Here is a 24,372-nt window from a genome sequence, read left to right as displayed (position 1 = left end):
GGTCCAGCACGTCCCTGCCTGTAGCTAGAATACTGCTGCCCCATGCTTGACCTTGTGTATGTGACCTGTCTGCCCCTCCTCCGTACAGGTGGTCATCATGTCCCCCACTAGCCGCTGGTCACTGGGTCACATGTACACCCCCCACCGGCCCCCCGTCCACCCGCTGGTCACTGGGTCACATGTACACCCCCCACCGGCCCCCCGTCCACCCGCTGGTCACTGGGTCACATGTACACCCCCCACCGGCCCCCCGTCCACCCGCTGGTCACTGGGTCACATGTACACCCCCCACCAGCCCCCCGTCCACCCGCTGGTCACTGGGTCACATGTACACCCCCCACCGGCCCCCCGTCCACCCTCTGGTCACTGGGTCACATGTACACCCCCCACCGGCCTCCTGTCCACCCTCCTCCTCCTCCTCCTCCTCCTCCTCTTCCTCTCAATACCTCCCTGTCGCTGCAGGTTTTCCTCTCTTATTCTTCCTTTTGGCTCGTCGTTGCTTTCGTTGGCCTCGGCGAACAAGCACCAGCTGTTTGTCTGCTTTAATCTGTTCCGTGTCGCTGTTGCTGTTCGCTCTGGAATCTTTTGTGTTTGCTGTGCGTGCGAGTGCATGCGTGTGTGTGTGTGAGGGAGAGACAGAGATAATGTGTGCAGTGGTACGCTTCCGTTCTAACAACTCTTTGAAAGATAGAGGTGTGTTTTGCTGTGTGTGTGTGTGTGTGTGTGTGTGTGTGTGTGTGTGTGTGTGTGTGTGTGTGTGTGTGTGTGTGCGTGTGCGTGTGTGTGTGTTGCTGTGCCCTGCACGTCTACCAGAGCTACATTCATTACTATATTAAAGCTGCAATCCTGAGAAAACCTATCTGTATGGTAAAGTATGTTAATGCAATACAACTGCATCACTGCACATGTGCAGTGGTTGGAGGAGGTCTCCCTACTCTTCCATTAAGACGTTTAGACTTCGTGGTTGATTGCGACCGAAGGTCACAGTTTAGTATGTGAAACGGCACATCATGACTCCGTCTGGATGTGTACACCTTTTTACAGTCTATGGGTTTGCTGCTCTGACATCACTGTGATGTCAGGGGAACCAGAATCCCCTTTATGCCCATATGTGGAGATCCCTGATGTCATCAATATAAAGCCCTTATCTTACAGGACTTCATATGGGGGGCACATCGGCCACATACCACACTAACAGAATCCATATATGGCCAAGACAGCCCATATCTGTGTGGCTGGTTCTACAGACAGGGATCTCTATGTATGGGCATAAAAGGGATTGTATGTATGATGTCAGATGTCATAGACGTCATTGGACTTTCACATAACGAATGACTGAGTAAGCATGTTTGGGCTCTCACAGCATATCTCCATATACAGTACATGGATCTCCATATATGGGTACCAACCAGGGGTCTCCATATGGGTAACTGGTCTGATATACATCACTGGCCAGATGGCCAAGACATGGCGCGACCTTGCCCTTTCGCTTGTCGCCCTGAGGCGTCTTACTAGTATGTATTCCTCCCTGAAGCTGATCAGTCCCATATTTCCCTAGTATAGGCTATACAAAGCATGCCCGGGTTCGAACCCTGGGCCAATGACCTCTCTGTGGACAGGACACAAAACTTAGGGATTGCTGCTTTTTAACACTCGGGTGACCGGAAAAAAAATCACTTCCACTCTGGCTTCATTTATCAGTCAAATTGACAGGTACATTTCTCCCTTTTTGGCCCAGGAGAGCAACACCTCCTCCCCTGCTGCCAGCAGGGGTTCTATTGTCTTCCAAATGTGAATTAGCATTTCAATTGACCTCTCAAATGGGGAGCGCAAAAGGTGTGAAATTCTCTCCTTGCTTCTGGGAGGGGGAGGAATGGGTGAGACCTGTCTGAGACCTGTCTCTATGACCGATAACTAACAGTCAGAGTGCTATAATGGTATATTATTTCATACTTAGGAAACGTTTCAGAAGGGGGGGAAAAAAAACGAGAACATATGTCTTGAGTATTTAGGAAGTCATGGAAGGGGAAATTTCTGAGACCTTCACAGTGAGAGTTATTGCACATTGCAATCTCAAAATCGGTCAAAATGACCTCACCTGTGTGCTAAATGTTTTTTTTTTTTTTTTTTACTGAGAGTCACATCTCCCAGGGGTCTAGCGCACATTGTAACGGGGACAGACTACCGCGTGTTACCTGCTGATACCGACAATAATTAAGCCTCTCCTGACCTACTTGAGAGCCAGTTCCTCAAACGCCATGGTTCTCAACGGCAGGTTCGGGGGGCCACAAGGGGTCCAAACGGACCATTGCTGGTTATATTAGGGATGGGACGATACGCGATATGATAATCGTATCGTGGAGATTTAATTTATCGTGATATCGTCCTCCATCATGCACTAGGATCAATCCACCTTTAATTTGCCGAGCTGCAAATCAGGTTACCACTTAAACCCTCTATAATTGGTAAAAGGTACTTATAATATACATACTTGATACAGTCATTTTTTCACTCTCTATCAAATGTCTTTGCCAAAAAAAAGGCAATCTACGAGCTCACAACGCGTCACGTTGTGACGCGTTGGGAAAAGTGGGACTGAGTTACCAGGGCCCAAGGTGAAGGGAGGGGTCTTAATTATTTTATACTTTAGCTATTGAAAAATAGCAGATCAGAAGCTTGTATATCTGCTATTTTTGAAAAGTTTTGTAAATGTCTTTGAATATATGTATTTTTTTAAGCGAACATTTGTAACTCAAATTTTGCTTCTGGGGGGTCCCTGGAACGAAATGTTTTGAGATGGGGCTCCGTGGCCAAATACATATCATTTTGGGGGGGTCTTTCACGTGGAAACGGTTTGAGCACTACTGACATAGAAACATAGGTTTTTCAAAAAACCTTAGAAGGATTTTAAATACTTGAAATACTCTACAAGTGAGCTTGTATTTGCACAAAATAAAGTGTGATAATGCATTCCCAGTCTAAATGGGTTAAACCCCCTCCTCCCCCTATGAAGAACATTCATGGGGGGGCCCGCAGTGAATCCTTGTACCCGGGGCCCAGAATGTGGTGCGACGCCCCTGTGCAGCAACCGCCCTGTTTCTGTCTCTGTGTGTGGAAACTCCACTGTACATCGTCTGTTTGTTTGTGGTGGGAGAGCCACGCATTCCTCCTGTGGTGTTCGCAGTCAAAGACCCCCCTCTCCCCAACCCTCACCCAGCACCCCCCCCCCCCCCCCCCCCCCCCCCCCAATCGTCTTGGATTCAATCTCAGAATAAACCAATGGCTTGGAAGAAAGGCGCCCTTGGCAACAAAGCCGAGCCTTTGGATTGGTCGCTCGCGGACAACGCCGGTGGAAGGGGAGCTTTTTGGGGTTATTTTAGAAAGCTGGCGTGTCGACTGTGTGTGTGTATGCGCGCGCGCGTGTGTGTGTGCATGCGTGTTTGTGTGTGTGTGTGTACGTGTGTGTGTGTGTGTGTGTGTGCGTGTGTGTACGTGTGTGTGTGTGCGCGTGCGTGCGTGCGGCTTAGTTTGGGAGCCTCTCAGCTGTGTTAGCAACACACGCCAGCCGCAGAGGAACGCCAGAAGGAACGCCGGAGCATTATTTTTATGATTTTAATCTGCAAAGTAGAATAAATCTAGAAAGGAATGTGACCTTGGTCACGTCCATACAGTTACAGATACAGTGATAACACGCATGTCCAAGACCAAGACATTTATCATTTTAAAAATGAACTAAACTAGTGAAAACAGCAGATCTACAAGCACACAACGCCTCGCACCGCGAGGCGTTGTGTGCTTGTAGATCTGCTGTTTTCACTACTTTTGTGCGACGGCCTTGTATGATGAAGCAGGGCTTTACTTTGGGAAGGAACGTACACATTTGAAACTTGGAGATACGAGGTTTCTGCCCGACATTGAAGATATACTGTACATGCCTAAATCGTTGCTGTCGGGGGGGGGGGGGGGGGGGGGGAAACCTCCCTTTCTCCATATTTTATCTTTTTGTGTTTTTTGGTAAATTATCATCCACGCAGCGACACACTAAAGCATCAAAAGTAGCAGATCCGCGACCGCAAGCTCGAGACGCACCTCGAAAACGCAGCACGAAGCGACGTGTTTTTATCTTCTTGTAGATCTGCTACTTATGAATTTGAGTCCTGAAAAGTGACAGTTTTGGTGTGGTGTATAGAGTGCTTTGCCGCACGACCGCTAGTTCGACCAGCAGTCGCACTGCATCGCCGGCGATAGGACCAGCAGTCCCGCCAGTAGGACCGGCGGCCCCCACACGGACCGGCAGGTCCCGTAGCGGTAAACTGCCCGTCCGTGCGGTGGTGGCTGAGACAGAATAGCAGAAAGCGAATACATTATCTGGCACCGGCATCGCTGGTAACTGCCGCGGCAGCCACCACCGCACGGACGGGCAGTTTACCCCTACGGGACCTGCCGGTCCGTGCGGCGGCCGCCGGTCCTACTGGCGGGACTGCTGGTCCTATCGCCGGCGATGCAGTGCGACTGCTGGTCGAACTAGCGGTCGTGCGGCAGTGTCTGCAGGCAGGTGACGGTGCCAAATGTATTCGCTCTTTCTACTATTCTGTCTTTGTTTCTGTCTAATACAATATATTAGCTCTAATTACCAACACATTATTTCTTATTATGGCTTTATTCTGTCTTATTATGTCTTATTATGTCTTAAAGTGTACTGTAAAAGAGGATGGGACCTAACCGGCGATGGTGGAAAAATAGATGAAAATAATTTCTTTTTTGGACGACATCGCCCAGAGTCGCCGACTGTTGCCTGTTGTTAAAACGTAGTGTTAGTGTACCATAGTGTCAGACAGGCACGTGCACACATAGACATGAGAGGGGGCTTGAGCCCCCTGCCCTTTTATCCGTCTGTAAAAACTTCCCTCTCCAGACCATGAACGCAGTTTTTACTATGGTGAAAGAAATGCAAAATGCCCCCTCTTTCCATGCCATACCTGAAGGCAGCATTCAAGAGAATTGCATCGTCCAAACTCTCCTGAACTTGAATGCAGCATCTCATGGTGAAAGAATTGCCCTGCTCTGTGTAGAAGAGATGCCGTTACGCCACATCTCCAGTATTGATTATGCTTGGTTCAGTGTGGTATCAAGCACCGAAAAGAGCCGACCTCCAAGCTCAACAATGCGACGCGGCGCGACGCGTTGTGGGCTTGGAGGTCTGCTATTTTCGATATGTTCACCAAAAGGCCTCTTTTAGAAATGTCAGCCCCTGCCTCTCTAACATTCCCTGCACGTCCCTGGGTGTACTGTAGCGCCAGACTAGCGTCAGATAGGGCTGTTATGATTATGACATTTTACATGACGATTAATTGTCACTCAAATAATTGGCGATTAACGATTTAATTGTGTTTTTGTCGTTGACGATTACATTTCTGTTTGGCTTTTAGGCTTTGAAGTTGCACATGGTAGATATGACACGTAACCTAAATATACAAAGAAATTATTGACATATTTGACAACTTACTACTTAAAAAATAACTTTGATAGTGGAAATAGCCGATCTACAAGCTCACAACGCGTCGCGATGCGACACGTTGTGAGCTTGTAGATCTGCTATTTCCACTATTTCGGACATTGTTCAGCATTCACGATTATGACGATTATGACAAAATAATTGCGATAATGTCAAATAATCACGATTAGACGATTATGTAATAATTGTGACAGCCCTAGCGTCAGACTATGTTTTCTCTCAGCCTGACAATCCTCTCTCCCTTCCTCTCCCCCCCCCCCTCTCTCTCCCTCCCCCTCCCCTCTCTCCCTCCCTCCCCCCCCCCCCCCCCCCAGATGGAGCAGCCCTCCATGGACCAGAAGGGCCACGGGGCCAACGTGCCGTGGATCGTGGAGCCGGGCCAGGAGGTCAAGAGAGGAGTCAACACCAAGTATGAGACCACTATTTTCTAACATACAACCCCCTCTCTCGTCCTCCTCGCCTTGTCCACCTCTCCTGTGTGTGTGTGTGCCTTTCAGAGGGTCGCCCTCTACTGGGGGGGCCCCAAGTAACCCCACCCGCCTCGCCCTGCCCCGGGGGGAGGGGGGCGGGCACGAGCGAGCGACGCACGCTGCCGCTAACTGCGCCAACCCCCTCACTGGCCGAAAAAAAAAGAGAAAAACACACAAAAAAAAGAGCGAAACCACTTAACCGAACCCTCCCGCCTCCCGCCGCTGTAGCCAAGCCTGTCCAATGCATGACGACGTTTGCCGCTGCGCTCTCTCTTCTTTTAGTTTCCCTGCCTGTCTCTCTCTCTCTCTCTCTTTCTCCCCCCCCACCCTGGCCCCCCTTCCACCTGCCTGCCAAGGAAGCTATCGAAAGGAAAGGACACTATGACGTCATTTTCTCTACCCCTCAATTCCAGCTGGCAGATTCGTCGCACTCGGTGGCGAACTCACACCGGAAGTTTGGTGAATAACATTGGAGTCTATGAGGGCCGGCTGGACAGCTCATGAACAAACAGTATTTCTGAACGATAGGGACCCCCTGCCGCTGCCGCCCAAAAGTGCAAAAATGACCAAATGACCACCCCAACGGGGCTGCTCACAGGGAATTCCCGGGGAACACCGACTCCTGGTGCTCCCGAATGGTTGCAAAAGTGGTTGCTCCCCCTAGTGGAGGACCCCCACCACTGCAGCGCACATAAAATGTAACTCGGGCTAGGAGCGACCGGGAGAGCCGGGGCCGGTACCCACGAGTCCGCCTCGGCGGCGCAGAGACAGCCGTGCATAGAGCCCCAGCGACCGGGGTGACCTGGCGGTCGCTTATCTCCCGATTAGGGAGTCTTATTGGTTTTATATAGGTATCTAAAGAGCTCAAAGTATGTTTCTGATCTAGCAAGACTGTCCACCATTTTCTGTCTGGAAACCAAATCTCGTGATACCTCAGAGACAGAAACAACCCTTGCCCCTGTTTAGATGCCTCTATAAAATAATGTACCGTGCACATCGAAAAGCAAGTGATTGTAAAAAATACCTGAGCTATGTATTCTTTTATATTCCTGAAGCGATTATATGACAAAGGTCTCAGTCGTTCATAACTAGTGTTTGTTCATGAGCTGGCTCCATTCACTGCCATGTATTCGTCCCACTTCCGGTGCCAGTCTTGCCACGGAGGTTGTCCTGGCGCATCGCCGTGGTCACTCCTTGTCCTTTCCTGAGGTCTTGTTCCTACCTGCCTGCAGGGCTGGCGCATGACCTTTGACCCGCTGACACTGCGGTGCACTTCTCTGTCTTCACCTATAGGGGGGAGCGGGTAGCTCCGTTTGTTTGTTCCTTTTTAAAAAAAAATCTTTGCCTCTACCGGTTTGTCGGTCAAGCGGTCGGTTGCTCTGCTAGCCAGCTGTTCTTTCATTATTATTTTTCCCTCCCCCCGTTAGGGGGTGCGACCGCTTGGCTGTCTCCCCCCTCTCTCTCTCTCTCTCTCTCTCTCTTTCTCAGCCCCTTAGTCCAGCCCCCCCCCCCCCCCCCCCCCATGAGAAGGAGAAGGGAAGCGCTGTGCTGCTAGGAAACTGAACCCCTCCTGCGCAGTTTAGTTGTTTCTACTAGTGAGGAATATAAGAGCGGAGACGTAGCCACGTAGTTTAATACCAGTCAAATTGACTCATCTCAAGAAGATATTTGGAAATAGAACATTTCCCCTTTAGTCGGGGACCCTACAGGCTCAAAAGCTCAAGGAACAGGGTTGAACCTGTGACGTCATGCCGTACCTTTTATTTCTGTTTTATCTAATAGTTTGGTCATTAAGGTCCACAGAATGAAAGACCTGCTCTGCCGGAAACATAAAAAAAAATAAAAAATAAAATAAAGGGTATGTCCATTTGTATATTTTGTGAGGGGTCTAACGATGGGTTTTTCATGATTCTGAATCCATTGCAAGCATTTTTTTTGCATGAAAAACATTCATTGGACTAAAAACAGACCTGCAAAACTGTGAAAAGTGATGACAAATCAAAACAAAGTGATGACTAATCATCACTTTTCACAGTTTTGTGGGGCCATTTCTAGCCCAAGGAATGTTTTTCGTGCAAAACAAATGCTTGCAATGGATTCAGAATCATGAAAAAACCCTCACATGCTACTTAAAAAGCAGATTTCTTTCTTTTAATATTTTTCTTTTCCTGTGTAGTGGAGTCAATGAGACAGAGAGAATACAAATGGCCATAACTTTTTTTTTCGCGATGTTTCCGGCAGAGCAGGCCTCTCATTCTGTGGACCTTAATGACCTTAACTAATAGATAAAACAGATATAAAAAGTAAAAAGACTGGGTCCCTGATTATTATTTTGCGTTTAAAAAAATAAAAAATAAAAAAAGAATTGACTTCCAAATTAGCATTCCCCCTACTCTCCCCACCCCTCCCTGGCCATAAACCTTATTTTAATTTACAAAAAAAAAAAAAAAAAAAAGCGCATGGTGGTGATTTTTTTTTATTTAAATTTTTTTTGTATTGATTGAGCGAGTGGGCGAGCGGTGGAGAGGCGGGGCTCTGAGGGCTCTCTGGATAAGTGATGTCATCATCTCATTCGCAGGGCGATGGCGGACGCTCATGTCTATTACTGTGGAATGCAAAGAATGTAGCCAGCCCTAAACACTACACAATGGACCTTATCACACAATGCAAAATGAATGCACAAAGGACTACAAAGTGTCCACAGGACTACAAACATGGACGCCCTCTCACAACAACGTGTTTAAGGTTGACTACAAAAAAATAACTAAAAAAGATAAACTAAACTAAACGTTCACGCCTGTTGTCGTCCACGTGAGTGAGGCTCGACGTGGCAAACGTCGAACCAACAGACTTGGACGCGCATGTTGTCGCCAAAATACACACATTTACACACACGCACGCGCACGCACACACACACACATACACATACACACACACACACACACACACACACACACACTGGACTGCATCTTGACGGACGGACGGACGGACGGACGTCTGCTCTGAATGTACACGTATTTGAAACTACAAACATGGACGCCACAGTTTCCTGCCACCAAAGCAGGACCTTTTTTTTTTTTCATGCGGCCAACGACCCGGGAGGGAGGCATGACCTTTGAACTCTGAAAAACTTTTTTTATTTGAGTATGTTTACCATGGTAACTAAGGGTCACCACGACCTGCGTGAAGTTGGCACCCCATATGATGAAAACATAATATAAAAATGGTGTCATTATTTAGTGCTGAATTTGTGCTGAATTGTGCCGTAAATTTTAGAATTTGTGCTGGTATAATTTTTTAGATATTTTAAGTTTATAGTTTTGCTGAGCCCTTGCACCCCCAATTATTTGGCTCCAAATCGGGAAAAAAGGGTCTCATTCTTTAGTGCTGGATGTGCTCTAATTTGTGCAGTTGAAATCATCAATTGTGTTTTTATATATATTTATATATAAAAATATGTGTATGGTTATGAATTAGCAGATTTAGCAGCATTACAGTGGTGTGGCCAGCAGAGGGCGATGGAGATAATGGTAGAACATAGGAGCAGAACAGTGGTGTTATGTAGAATAACTAAAAAAGTGTTACCAGCACAAATTATAACATTTACGGCACAATTCAGCACAAATTCAGCACTAAATAATGACACCATTTTTATATATTATGTTTTCATCATATGGGGTGCCAACTTCACGGAGGTGTCACCACTGGGGGCATGTGTCTGTATGGGTTCGAGGACTCTTGGCGACCTTTTTTTTTTTTTTTTGGGGGGGGGGGGGTCTTATTGTCTTTTCTTTCTGGTCGAAAAACAATACCGATATTATGCACAAACAAACTAAATGTGATTGGACGATACCGGGTGACGCGAACAAGTCACGTCTCGGCGGAGGATGGACCTAAAGGTGATCGAAAAACAAGAGAGAGAGAGAGAGAAAAAAACAAGTATTCTATTCGTATTGCCCGACATTTTAATGTTTACTATGGAGAGTATTATTATATTACCATAATGATTATGATTATTCTTGTGCAATTCTTGTCTATACTGTTGTCTTTAATGTCACATTATTTTTCTATGATATGCTGAGATGATAATTTTGAGCTTGAGAAAGATGGCCATCCATTAAAAAAATAAATATATATGAATATATATAGAGAGATATATATATATGAAATAAAACAGCATACAGAGACTGAATGTGGCGGGTGGCTAGCTATCTCTTGCCAGGTCAACTTGTTATGTTTTTTCCCTTGGGGGGGCTCCTATCTCACTCCTAGATGTAATATTTTAAAACGCAGTATTACTGTATCATTTGGATGAAACATTAAATCCAGACTATAAAATGTACATAGATATTTTGCCAACTCATTGTTCATACATGTAATGTAATAAAGAAAATGTGGAAAAAGAGGACACAATGAAAATGTGGTTTGCAGTACACATGGCACTGAAAACAAGGTACCAACGCAGAAAAAAACATCAGTGTTCATTTAACTCTGATATCAGTAGAGATCAAAGTTCAAAGGGATCAAAGATATATGAAAAAAAAAAGGTGATCAAATGGACCCTTCTTGCAGGGTGCATTTGGTTCCGTTTGTACACTCTTTGTGAGTCACAAATGGACAAATTAACACTGAGGATTTTTTACTGTGCACAATTAAAGGACAAATTTGTTTTTTGCAACACAGGTTCATATTTTTAGATTGTAATTACAGAAAAGAAAAGATGAGTGTTAAAAATGTTTTCATTTACTGCTTTATATTGTTTTAGCCAATTAAGGCCCCGTACATACGGCAACGCTCTTTAGAGAAACCGGCGAGGTCCCGGGATTTCGCCGTTACGTTTAGCTTTTTATCAAGCGTTCATATGAAGCCAGATTAGGGCTTGAAATGATGTAGTGTCCATGTAGTTTCGCTAGGTGGCGGTGACGTACGGATATATGAGTATACTTCCTTGTTTACCATTCACGATGGTAACCTGGTTCACCGCGAGCTGCAGTAGGCTGTATGGAAGCGTTTGCGAGCCATGACATCACATGTGTTGTCCTTTCTTGCGTTTCTGTTGTTCACGCGGTGACGCGAGGGGAGAGAGGAGTCAGCTTTTCCACCCAAATCTGCGGATCCAGATCGTTCTGTTTTTAACCCCCGAAAATGCCGTTGTCGTCTGAACGGAAGGCCTATCTGACTTTTCCTTTTGCGGAATTATCGTTGCCAAAACGCAGTGTGAACGGCGCCTTAGTGAGTTTGATTTCAGTGGGTGGAGGCATGCGTACAAGTGGCTAAAAATGTCTTTTTAGACACGATAAGCCCCCAACATGCACCGCATGGTTACCTTTCATGGTTAGGTGTGACTTATGGGGGCTGGTAGTGTCGCTGTAAATAATAGAGCATTTGTCGGCTCATTGTGTCTAAAAAAACATATTTAGCCACTCGTACGCATGCCCCTACCCACTGAAATCAAACTAAAACGATACAAAGCAGTAAATGAAAACATTTTAACACTCATCATTTCTTTTTTCAAATTACAATCTGAAATATGAACCCTTGTTGTAAAAAAACTAAGTTGTCCTTTAAAGTGTTAGTTCACCTATTTTTGACATAAAGCTGTGTGAAATACTTGTCATTAAAACAGTGGTTAAAAATGTATTAATTGATTACCAGAGTCCCGTGGTAAGAGTTATGGATAGATTATTGAAAATAGATTAATCCACAAAACTAGTGTCATTTGTATTGTTGGCCTATTTCTACCATATAGAGCGAGGTTTCGTTCTGATCAGCTGACTGCAAAGCACCTTGTTTTGGGGAAATACGTTGCAGTGGCGTAGTGATACTGGACACAAAAAATAGTACCATGTGACAGAGGGGTCAAAGTTGAACGAAAGTTGGTCTATATTTAGTAGAAATAGGTCAACAATACAAATGACGCTAGTTTTGTGGATTCATCTATTTTTAATGATTGGGCCATGAGCCCCTGCCAAATCACCGGAACTACTTTATATTCATCTAAAACTGACCAGAACTCTGACCACGGGACTCTGGTAATGAATTAATACATTTGTAACACTATTTTAATGGCAAGTATTTCATACAGCTTTATGTCAAAAATAGGTGAACTAACACTTTAAGGTCCGGGTTGGAAAACAACAACAATCAGAGGTGTGGGTCGATTTAAAGTTTGTAAATTGAAATAAAAGGTGCGAGGAGGTTTACGTAGTGCCATCACTGCTGAAGACGTCATGTACATAGGCTTGGGGCTTCCAGCACAGAGACTTTTGTAGTTTTTGGTCATTATTTATATCCTTGTAAAGCACACAGAGGAATAAAACATGACTTGTACAACCATTCTTCATCCTTGGTGTATGCATATATATGAAACTATTTGATCTCCTCGTTCATTACATAGATTGACATAATACCCAGGGGTCTGTGCTTGCTTGCTTGATTGATTTGATCTGTGATATATATATTTTTTTTATAGTAATAGCAGATATTTGTCATTCAAAAAGGTCAGGAGAAAGTATTAGCTATGCCATTTAAAGGGACTGTCCACAGGAAATGCCTTATTTGGGCATTTCCTGCTCAGAGCAGTTTTTCTTGCAGGCACTATGAACCTCACCTGATGACACGTGAAGGTGAGTTTCAGTGATGTCATCAGAATCTGCTGCAAATCACATGACAGAGGACTGTCATGTGACTTGACTTATACTAGTGTTTTGATCACAGATATAAAGAGCTAGATGCCTCGTTCGCCTCTGCAGTTAATTGGAGCGATGTGCAAAAGTTCTAGTCGGGACTTCCTGGAAAAACTAAGGGAACGCCAGGGGCGCTGGAAGTGGGGTGCTGAGGGATCTGCAGCTCCCCTGGTGGTGGGGAGGAAAACATTTTTTTTTCTTTTTTTCTTTTTAAATAAGCCTATATATATACACACACAGAGCTATATTAAAACAATAATGTATTTGACTTTGGGGAATAAAATATGTTGAAAAAAGGTATTTGATTATCACATGGTGACCTAATCACATGGTCACCTTGCCACTTCCGGTCAGAAGGGAAGTCAAATTTAAATCCCGCTTTGATGGCACATCAAAGTCTATTTATTTGAGAACTAGAAACTGTCTGTAGGCTCATTGTTGCAAACTAACACCCGAAACCGTAATAAAAATAACCCAAAACCGGATAAAAAACGTGAATTTTGCACTCCTCCAGGCTCAGCTCCCCTTGGGATTTGGGAGTTCCAGCGCCCCTGGGGAACGCTGTCAGTGACTACTGGCCAATCACATCTTCTGGCTATAATAATTATTTCCCTGTCTTTAGTGGAACGCCCCCACAGCCCTTCAAATAAATAAACTGCATTTGTTTTCTACCTCCTGTGTACATGGCCTTTAAAAATTGGCATGACAAAAATAATTGGAAGCTAGATTTCATATCCACACACAAAGCTTATGAAATAAATGTTTGCTAGTTTGGCAAACACACAATGTAGGTTCAGTTATGTTTTTTGTTTGTTTTTGTAAAACCTCATTGTTTGTACATTTTACTGTAACTGAAAGGTTTCACATGTGCAGTAGTTATTTTGATAGATTTAATGAACTATAATTAATAGTAAAACCTCTAGCAGACAATGATGATGTCTGGCAATCCTTTGGTGATGAGTTTAGTCAGTTATTATTTGTGATAACCTTGTTGTCTATTACATGGGTCTTCAACAGGGGGTCCGGGACCCCTAGGGGGTCCTCAGAGTTACTACAGGGGGTACCCCAAATCTTTGAGTGATAGAAAGGTTTTTTTCCCTCCTTTTTTATATCATATAATAATATTCTGTGAACTTTAGCCAAAAATAGCAGATCTACAAGCTTGTGAGCTTGTAGATCGTCTATTTTTGGCAAAGACGTTTGGTGTAGAGGGGAAAAGAGCAGACTAAGTACAGAGTGAAAGGTCAAGTTTATTAAGTATTGACGGTTCAAGTGGTTAAATATCTGAAAACACAAAATACACTGATGATTGTGCTGTCAAACGATGAAACTATATGGAATCTATGCACAGGTTGTGGGGGTCCCTGCTTCATCTCTCTCTCGCCTAAGGGGTCCTTGGCCTGAAAACATTGAAGACCCCTGGTTTACTGGGATTGCTGCTGTTTTCATCAGGTGTCTCCACTCGCCAGCGTGGGATTTGGGAAGAATCTTTTTTTTAGAACTTCTGTCTATGTCTGCTATCACCAAACCTGTCTGATTGGACGGTATTCATATACATACCGTAAACATCTTTTTGATACTTTATCGCTGGCATCTTAAAAGGGATAGTTCACGCAAAGGAAAATAGAAAGTAATCGCTAGAAAAAGTCATTTTGGGGGTGAATTATCCCTTTAAAGATGCTGCGCTGTGATTTTTTTCCCCTCCTACAACATAATCATCAGGTATTATGATTTTACTTTTTTCAAAAAGTGTACAGAAAGTGTTAAAATAGTGTTTGTATGTGGCCACACCCACCAGTTTAAGTATGCCTGGTTGTCAGGTGGGTGGTGACCCAGCTGAAGTTAGCCACACCCACATTGTTGCTGTATGGTAAAAAGGGGAGGGGATGATATTATGATGTCATTATATCTGTGTATTTCAACTGGGCCTTTTGACTCAGAGGCTTTCAGCTTTTCAACCAAAAATACACAGGGAAGACATATTTGGTTATTCATGAGTTGCATTTGTAGTCCTACACCAGCCATGTTGAGGACCAACACAGGTGTTCTGATTGGCGTAGAACATTAGTTCTGTGCCAATCAGACAAATAGAAACACCTGTGTTGGTCCTCAACATGGCCGTTCAGGACTACAAATGCAACCCATGAATTACAACCACACCTGGGTGTCTATTAGAGTAATGTTAACTCCATAGACACATACAAAACTGAAAAAGTACAAAACGATGGCACCACCTCTTTAAGACAATGGTCATGATTAGGCCTGGGACAAAATATCGATATTTCGATATACCGCGGTATTATCTCCCGCGATAATTATCGATATGTTGCCGGCAAATATCGAGTTTTCATAACACCAGGGATTTCCCATTTAACCTACTGTAATGGTGTAGTAATATGGTGCAATACCCTCAGCCGCCTGCACTGTTTGTAGTGGGGGCGCTAGTGAGATAAATGAGATTATATTGGCCGGATTATGCAACAGTGAGGAAGAGAGAAGAAAGTTGCGCTGATCTGACGGTCAGAGAGAGAGGGAGAGAGGAGGAATGGTATGGAGAGGAGGATTATATTGCATCTTGTCTTCAGTTTACAACAAGGTGAAGTAAAAAATTTGAGCAACACATACAGCTTGTCTGTGTTTAGTGGACACACACATAAGCTACTGTACACATGCAGCCACCATTACAATATACAAACACACACAATTACACACACACACACACACCCACGTTAATATGAATGGAAGTCATACAGACACACACAGACAGACAGACAGACAGACACACACACACACGCACACGCACACGCACACACACACACACACACACACACACACACACACACACGCACACAGAAACACAACCTTGTTCGCCCTTTGCCTCGATCTCAATCATTCTTTTGTATTTATTCATACATCCTCACCACTGATATGGATTTAATTTAATTTCATTTCATTGTATTATTATCAAAGCAATAAGAACATGAAACAAATTGGTCACTATTAAAGGGGAAGACCACCCATTTTCAATATTGAAATATGTCATTAATATACCTTAGAGGAGTTGGAAATAGAAAAAAAGAAAAAAAGTTCAACCCCTTCTGTGTTGCCTAGAACTGGAGGATTGATTTTGGGGTTTGTATTGTAAAGTACAATGTGTGATGTCATCAAGTTGTACTTTACAATACAAACCCCAAAATCAATCCTTCAGTTCTAGGCAACACAGAAGGGGGGGAACTTTTTTCCTATTTCCACACAACTCCTCTAAGGTATATTAATGACATAGTTCAATATTGAAAATGGGTGGTCTTCCCCTAATTTCCTCCATGTAATTGGCACAATATAGCCTGTTTTAGAGAGGCTATTTTAAAGGTTCCAGGCACTATGCATGTACATTTTTTACATGTGTCAATATTATTTCATGTTTCTTGTCAATTACATTTTCACTACATGCTTTTTAGTTATGGATGTTTTAGTTTAAGGCATACCCATTGTTGTGGACAGACACATTGTGGGCAGGTTACAAAGTTGCAGTGTTTGTAGTTTGAGGAGGCAAGATTCATACTTATTAGCCAAATGAATCTACATGAATCTTGTAAAATTAATGGAATAAATGTATAATTCCAGAGTATGGCCTTTTATGGTAATATTTCATTTTCAGTTAGATATATTGTGATATATCGTTGATGACATTTGTTGCAATATATCGAATATCGCAATATATCGAATACCGGGATATTATTGTTATCGAGAGCCTAATATCGTGATAGATATCGTATCGTGAGATACCAATATCGTCCCACCCCTAGTCATGATGTGTGTCGTCAGCTTATGAGGATGTTTGCATATTGATGTTTCCAGTCACTGTTGTGTTAAGTTGGACACCACAGAAGAAGAATCACCACAGAAGAAGAGACCACAGAAGCCACAGCGGCAGAGATGGCGCTTTGGTTTGTGACCGGGAACACATTATTTTAATGTCTTTGAATATTTTGACCCGATTCTATAAGTGTCTTCTAAATCCTTCAAAGGTTTTTTGAAATACCTAGGTTTAGGTGTCAGTGGTGCTCAAACTTTTCCATGTGAAGGACGCCCAAAATTATAGGTATTTGGCCACGGATCCCCATCTCAAAGTATTTAGTTCCAGGGACCCCCAGAAGCAAAAATGTAATGTTAAAAAATGAATGTCTTAAAAAAATACACATATTCAAAGATTTGCACACAATTTCACAACTTTTCAAAAATAGCAGATCTATAAACTCGCAGCGACTCCAGCGCCGCGCTGTGAGCTTATATCTGCTATTTTTCAATAGCTAAAGTATAAAATAATTCCAGTTATGTTTCTATATCAGTGGTTCTACTTTTTCATGTCGAGGACAAGACACAAAAAAATAGCAGATCTACAAGCTTGTGGCGCAGCTCGAAGCGATGCACAATGAGCATGTAGATCTGATATTTTTGAATAGCCAAAGGTTTTAATTTTTGCAAAACTGTTTCAATATGTACAAGGACAACAAGGTGGAGCTGAATAAAGTTTGTTCCTGAAACTCCAAGTGAGGTAACATAAACCTTAGTTTGTTAAAAGAAAATTCTCTAGCATTTGTTTAGCTGTGTCCCTTCTTTGTGTGTCTGCCATCTTTCATATGATTTTTATCCACAAGTTTCCAACATCCCATAGTGCATTGCGCAGAAACTGGACGGAGCTTCCGGCGCCGCAGCCGAGTGTGATCTACAAGCTCTCAACGGCTGCATCTGCGACGCGACGTGAGCTTGTATGTCTGCTGTTAACCGGAAGTGTGGTGCAGTGTGGTGCAAAAATGTCTCCAGTAAATTCCCGCGGAAACAGGTGGATAGAGAGTAACCCCACCTTCAGTGGTGCTTGTCATCATGTTATTGGACGAAATGGTTGCTGAATCATCAATAAAAAATCACACCTGTGTGAACTGAGCGGTGGTTTACCCACCAACCACCAACTAACTGTACTGTATACTGTACTGTACTGTACCTAACTGTACTGTACTGTACATATTCTGTGTTCTATATCTATGAATTCGATGTGTTCTAGATCTATGAATTCTGTCACCTCCCCCCCGCCCCCCCCCCCCCCCCCCAGGCTAGTCTCAACAGCACCCTCTTACCCACCAACCCCTCCCCCCTTCCCCCCTGTGTGTGTGTGTGTGTGTGTGTGTGTGTGTGTGTGTGTGTGTGTGTGTGTGTGTGCGCGTGTGTGTGTGTGTGCCTGGCCTGGCCTGGCCTGAAAACAGCGCCCCTCCCTTAACATGTGTGGTCATAAAAGGTACTACCACAGGCTTGAGGCTACATACAGACCCACCCACATACACGGATACACGGATACACACACGGCCACTATGGAGACGGTGTGACCACCGCTCAAAAATCAACTGTCATGAATTAAGATTAGACTATTGATATAAAAATACAGCAAAAATGAAATTCTTTTCAGTTTTATTTTTGCATCTATTGTTAACATAGTGCCCCCATAGTGACCCAAGGATATGCTCTAAAAGTGTGACATTATTGACAAACACATTTTTCATTTCAGCTGGTCTGTGAACTGTCCCTTCTCAGCTCCCGTAGTCTCTGTCTCCAGCGCCCTGCGTCTGTGAAGTACTTTTACAGAATGACTGTATAGCCTTCATATCAGTAGGCCTGGTATCAGCCACTCTAGAAACTGAGCACTTTTATGCAGTTACTGTAGGAATGTACGGTATCAACCTGATCTGAGGCCTTCTAAAGCGGTGGTTCCCAACCTTTTCAGGCCGCGACCCCCAAAATAATCATATTTTAACTGGGGGCCCCTCCCGCCCTGACAAGCACTAAAAGTTGAGGCATAACAGTTTGTATAACACGGTTCTATTGTGAAAATGGCAGATCTATACATGCTCACAACGCCTCACATTGCAATTATTTAAACACCTCGCAAGCGCGAGGCGTTGTGAGCATGTAGATCGGATATTTTTCTGCCTCTAAATTAGAAAATTTGGCCAATGTTTAATTTGTCATTTTAGAGGTATTAAAAAGTCCCTAAATTGTCACTTTAGAAATACCCTCTTTACACTCAAACTTTAAGTTGGGTTGTTTACTGTTGAGTGAGAAAACAACATTGCACATTAAGTCAATCATCTGGGGACCCCTCCAAATAATTTGGGGGCCCCTCTGCGGGTCCCGACCCACAGGTTGAGAACCACTGCTCTTGTGCTATCACCACATACCGTAGACCCATTTTGTTATCGTTTGAATTCAATGAAATCACTTACCCTACATTTAATGGGTTAATTAGTAACAGCTTCAGTACATAACATCAACATCACATTATGTTTCTCTCTCTCTCTCTTTCTCTCTCTCTCTCTCTCTCTCTCTCTCTCTCTCTCTCTCTCTCTCTCTCTCTCTCTCTCTCGCCCTGTTTAATTCATTAATTAAAAGCAGGCAAAAAAAGAATGTCATTGCCATTTTTAGAGTCTGACATTTTGGGGGTAGGTGTATAAGGTGGATCAGGGATCCCCACAGCCAACCCCTGGGCTCTACACGCACACACAGGCATAAATCAGCCATTACACTGAGCCAATTACACTGGCCCTCTTGGCGGGATGCCAGGGTCCATGCAGACAGGCCTGGGTAAGGTGTGTCTGTGTGTGTGTGTGTGTGTGTGTGTGTGTGTGTGTGTGTGTGTGTGTGTGTGCGCGTGCGTGCGTGCGTGCGTGCGTGCGTGCGTGCGTGCGTGCGTGCGTGCGTGCGTGAAACATATCTGCAACAGAGCAGAAAGTCCCGCAACACTCCAAATTAGATAAAGCCTTTGGTGCACGGCTCAAAATAACATGAGACAGGGAAGAAGTTGCAAGCACTCAAGGAATCTCCTTTTCACATGATTTTCTTTAGCTCACTGGACAGGAGCAATGGTTGAGAACCATTGCAGTAGGCCAGTACAACTTTGAAGTGTTTACTTTGTTCAGTATTTACAATTGTCAACTTAAACTACATCTCAGAGGAGAATATTGTACTTTTTTTTTTGGAGCGGTGAAAGCGCTCCCAATAGACAGGTATGTCCGTGGGTATGTGGCTGGGTGGCTGGCTGGGTGGCTGGCTGGGTGGCTGGCTGGCCGGGTGGCTGGCTGGCCGTGTCCGTAGCCTGGCAATACCTTGAGTGGCCACACACAACACACTAGTTAAAGGAGGGGCGCTGTTTTGTGCAGGCCAGGCACACTCACCACTCACTCACAGGCACAGTTTACAGTTTACAGTTTAGGCATTTAGCAAGCTGCTCAGATTCACCGCTCCACTTCGAACCGAGGTTTGATTTTTTTAATACTATTTTTATTTGAGTTTTGGGCATACCAAGGAATAATTTCACAGTTATAAACAACAGAATATAAGAAAGGCAGCGATATGGTACAATGAGTAATATAAGTAGTAATATTAAGTAATAATATAAGTACAAATATAACATGAAAGATTACGCGTCACATTGCCCGGGGCAATGTGACGCGTATTGACTGCCATGGATGCAAGTAAGAGTCGCATATAGAGTACATAGCACGCTGGCGGTTCAAATCGATTTTGCGAATTAAACGCAATTTGGTAAATATTTGGAAATTTACAGTAGTTACTTTGTAGATTTTGATTATTATTACTAGTACAGCGCATGTTAGATGTTTTGGAGAAAAAGGCCAGAGAGGCCAGACTGAGAACGTTTGGACATGTACAGAGGAGGGATAGTGAGTGTATATCGCCAGAAGGATGCAGAGGTTGGAACTTCCAGGCAATAGGGGCTTTTAAGCCGTGACATCATTTTCTAGCCAGACCCCCGAGCAGATTTATTGTCATTGTGGGCAGTGCTGTGTCCGTCGCTATTTCAACAGATCTGAGACAAAAATAACGACTGAAGTATAATTCTACCACTTTCCTGTCAACAAGAAAGAGAAGAAAAATTTGCTTATAAAAGATTCACGGGCGCAGAAGTTCTCCTCCGCCTACAAAATGATGTCAGACCCTGACAAAGCTCCCTGTAGACCATACATGGGCAACTGGCGGCCCGGGGGCCACATGCGGCTCGCAGGTTACTACCGGAATACTGATATATTGAGATATTATTGATTTCTGCTGTTATAATTCCAAACATGACCTGCTTTAATTCTGTCAGCTTAATGACTAGTAGTATTAAAATGTATTTTTTTTTAGTGTCCAATGTATTTGTATTTAAGTTCATAAATTTAACATGAGTAGCCTATATAACTAAATGCATTTGGGGTGTCGCTCTCCATTCCGACATGTCGCCACTTCGAAATTTACATCTTATTGTCGGAGTGGCGACACTTCCATAGGGGTTAGGTTTAGGGTTAGGGTTAGAGATAGGGTTAGTGTCGGAATGGAGACATGTCGGAAAGGAGACATGTCAGAGTGGCGGGGTGTAACTATGCTTTTGAAATTAAAGCAAAATGTTACATTTCAGGATTCCAATAAAAAAATAAAAAAAATAATAATTCAGGATTCCAATTCAAAAGAAGCTAAAAATAGCCGATCTACAAGCTCAAAACGCATCGCAGCGCGATGCGTTTTGAGCTTGTAGATCGACTATTTTTGCTTCTGAAGTAAATAGTCTTGAGGTTTGACACAAAATGGTTGAAAAGATGAGATAATAACATGGACCGGGCCTTGTATAATAATCAAGAGTAACTTGCTTTAGTGTGGATAAGCCTCGGATGCAAGCGCAAAGTTGTCCGTCCTCAGGTCTTGCTTTTATACCATATTCTACAACAGTGTGTGTTCACATGCACATATCAGAGATAAGTGGTCAAGGCGTGTGCACATCTTATCATATGTGTGCGGCTTCAGTGGTTGTGCATGAGAGTGCATGAGACCAATGGTCCGTGTACAGTTGATATAACATGCATGTCCTGATGTCTTTGCCTGACCATTGTGCAACATACATGTCATGTGCTGATGTCTGGTTATCATTATACAATGACCATTAATTGCTCAGGTGTCGTTAGTATCTCTATGTGTGAAAGTTGACCAAGTGTCTAGAGTGGACAGTCATGGTTACATCTATGGTTAAATAAGTAGGAGAAAAGTCATTCCTTATGTCATGTGAGTCTTGAGACATGTGCCCTGTTGTGGACTGAAACATACTGGAAAGTACTGTATTGTACCAGAACTAAGGATATGTGTACACGTGTGTGCAAGATGTGTTACAGTAATACACTACACTTCTTTTGTATGAGATACTAGAATGACAAAGTAGGACGTAGCAATATGCAATGTGGCCCTCTGGAGTGAAGGTGGAAATATAGTGGCCCTCTCCATCATCAAAGTTGCCCACCCCTGCTGTAGACTTCCGGTTGGTTCCAAGATTTCTAGCGGAAGTGCTGCGTTTAACGGAAGTTACGTTAGGGGAAAACCGGGGAAGCTCACTTCCGGGGAAGCTCACACGGCGGAAGTTGAACGCTTTCTGCCTTATATTGTCACCAGGCTTTTCTCTTGAGTGAGATGAGTAAAGCCTGGCTACGCGAGGCTACTGACAAATAGGAGATTTGTGAATGTACGTAGTGAAAGAGGACATATTAGTGGGTGTGACAAAATGTGACATAGCTCTGTTTTCACAATGCTGTACCCCCTCCAACTGTATATGTTTGTTTAACTGTTTTTATTATATTTTGACATTTGCTTTGGCAATGTAAATGTATGTTTTCTTATGCTAATAAAGCTCCTTTGAATTGAAATTGAATTGGTGTGAGAGGAGAGGAGGCAGAGGACAGTGAGATGGAGGCGGATGATTTGCTGTGGCGACCCCTGAAGGGAAAAAAAGATGAGGACCAGGACCACTTCAGCCCTACAGTATGCGGACTCCGAAGAGCATCCTTTAGCAATTTTAAAGGATGCTAGTGATCCACACTCCTTTATGGCCTTCGGTAAGGCTTTCCACATTTTGGTGGTATAGCAGAAGAACGAGTTTGACCCTTTGTTGGTTTTCACTCTGGGTTGAAAGTGATCTGTGGTGCTGCCTCTGGTGTTGTAATTATGGACATCCTTAATGTTTATAAAGTATTTTGACAGGTACTTGGGTATCATAGTGGTGTAGTGTATCTTGTACACCAGGCCCATTGCAAGTTGCTGTACTCTGTCATCTACTCTGAGCCACCCCACTCTTAACTGGGATGCTGACAGGGATGCTGACAGAACCCTCGCTAAAAACTCCAGGACAAAAATCCACTCGTCCTAGACAATATGCCCTCCTGGCCTCCAAACTGTGGAATAATCTTCCTGTCGCACCTAGAACTCCAGACTCCCTGAATGATGATGCATTTTGCATCATATGAGTCATCATGCTGCATCATATGATGCAAAATGCATCATCATTCATGCTGAAATACTAAAATATCTCAAAACACAGATTGAACACAAAAAATAACTCAGGATCGTGTTGATCGTGTCCCAAACAACAATAAAATAAGATCTGGTTGTCCCAGAGGTGAACTGGCCCTTTAAGGTTTGGACATACATTGTGGGCCAGCCAGCTGGGTGAACTGGCCCTTTAAGGTTTGGTGGGCCAGCCAGCTGCCTGAAAACAGTTGGGAAACATGTTGTTCCCACCGGAGGGAGCTACACTCATACTCTCTATATATACAGGAAGTGCTTCCTGTTCTGTAAGCGTCACTTCCTTCCGGGTGGCTTTGTTTTGCTGAACAACTACTGGTATGAATAAACACAGAATAATCATTTATTGTTGTTTATTTACATAATAAATACACTTATTAGTTATTTATAAAGCTTATTGACTTATTAGAGTCCAGACTGTGGTCCTGAAGCAAAGAGAATTTAGTCAAGTTGTTGTGAAACCACATGGTCTGACTGTTGCTAATGCTAATGCTAACCACGTCTTAACACACTTTATGTGCTTGTTTCAGTCCATTACAATCAACCAGGGGCTGTGAGAATGTTGTGTTAATGTTTTAAACATGAAATAGTGCAGCACTGTATCATTGTAGTGATGTTTATGAAGAGGTTTGCTGCTAACCAAGATGCTAGCTGTCTGCTAGCCTTTGGTTGGTGAGGCAGTGCAGAGTGAAACATTAAAGGGTCATTCTGATTATTTTGTTGACATGAAAACCATTAGTGTCTGAACTGGTTTGTTGTAGTTACACGTAGCCTACCTGCATGGTTAGAATTTACATTTGTAATAAAATAGAGAAAATTGCTGGAATTTTTTTTTTTTTTTTGTGATGACGTTGTTGAGGATCGAATTAAACTATCACTATCACCATCTTGTCTTAGGAATCCAACAAATACAAAACAATATTACTGAACTCAAGTCTCCATGGCGTGAGTATTCAATAGAGAGAAAATAAAAAGTAATTTTGGGGTGAACTACTCCTTTAATGTGTGTTTTCAGACATTTAACCACTTGGACTCTCAATACTTTTTGACCGTTGGCTCTGTACTTGGTCTGCTCTTTTTTTCCCCCTTCTAAACCAAAGCGCTCTGCAGAAAAAATAAGTTGTAACTCTGAGATATGGAGATTCATTCAGTGTAGTACTGGCTCCACTCCATAGGGGGAGCTGTAGACTAAAGAGCAGCAGGTAGTTCCAGTAGGTAGAAGAAAGGTTACAGGAAGTGATGCGTGTTGGGTTCCATTTTGAAAAGAGGGTTTGGTTTGTTTTTGCCAAACACATTATTTACAGTCTAACTT

At 43.5% G+C, this 24,372-nt stretch overlaps 1 protein-coding gene across 2 annotated transcripts in view; it reads left to right on the top strand.

Annotated features, from left to right (window-relative positions):
- LOC308309193 (ankyrin repeat and sterile alpha motif domain-containing protein 1B-like) overlaps positions 1–9,105 on the top strand; it is a gene marked incomplete at its 5' end in the record, with an annotated part of 162,184 nt that extends 153,079 nt beyond the window's left edge. For both annotated transcript variants that reach the window (XM_080754684.1, XM_080754683.1), the window contains 2 exons: positions 5,830–5,924; positions 8,564–9,105. In XM_080754684.1, coding sequence (XP_080610810.1) covers positions 5,830–5,924; positions 8,564–8,612 — 144 coding nt within the window. In that variant the 3' untranslated portion in view covers positions 8,613–9,105. The remainder of the gene's footprint in view (positions 1–5,829; positions 5,925–8,563) is intronic.
- Positions 9,106–24,372: the final 15,267 nt, after the last annotated feature.

This window comes from Nannobrachium achirus (genome assembly GCF_963921795.1).
Source record: "Nannobrachium achirus genome assembly, chromosome: 23".
Taxonomy (NCBI): Eukaryota; Metazoa; Chordata; class Actinopteri; order Myctophiformes; family Myctophidae; genus Nannobrachium; species Nannobrachium achirus.
This window is presented reverse-complemented; position numbering and strand designations above follow the sequence as displayed.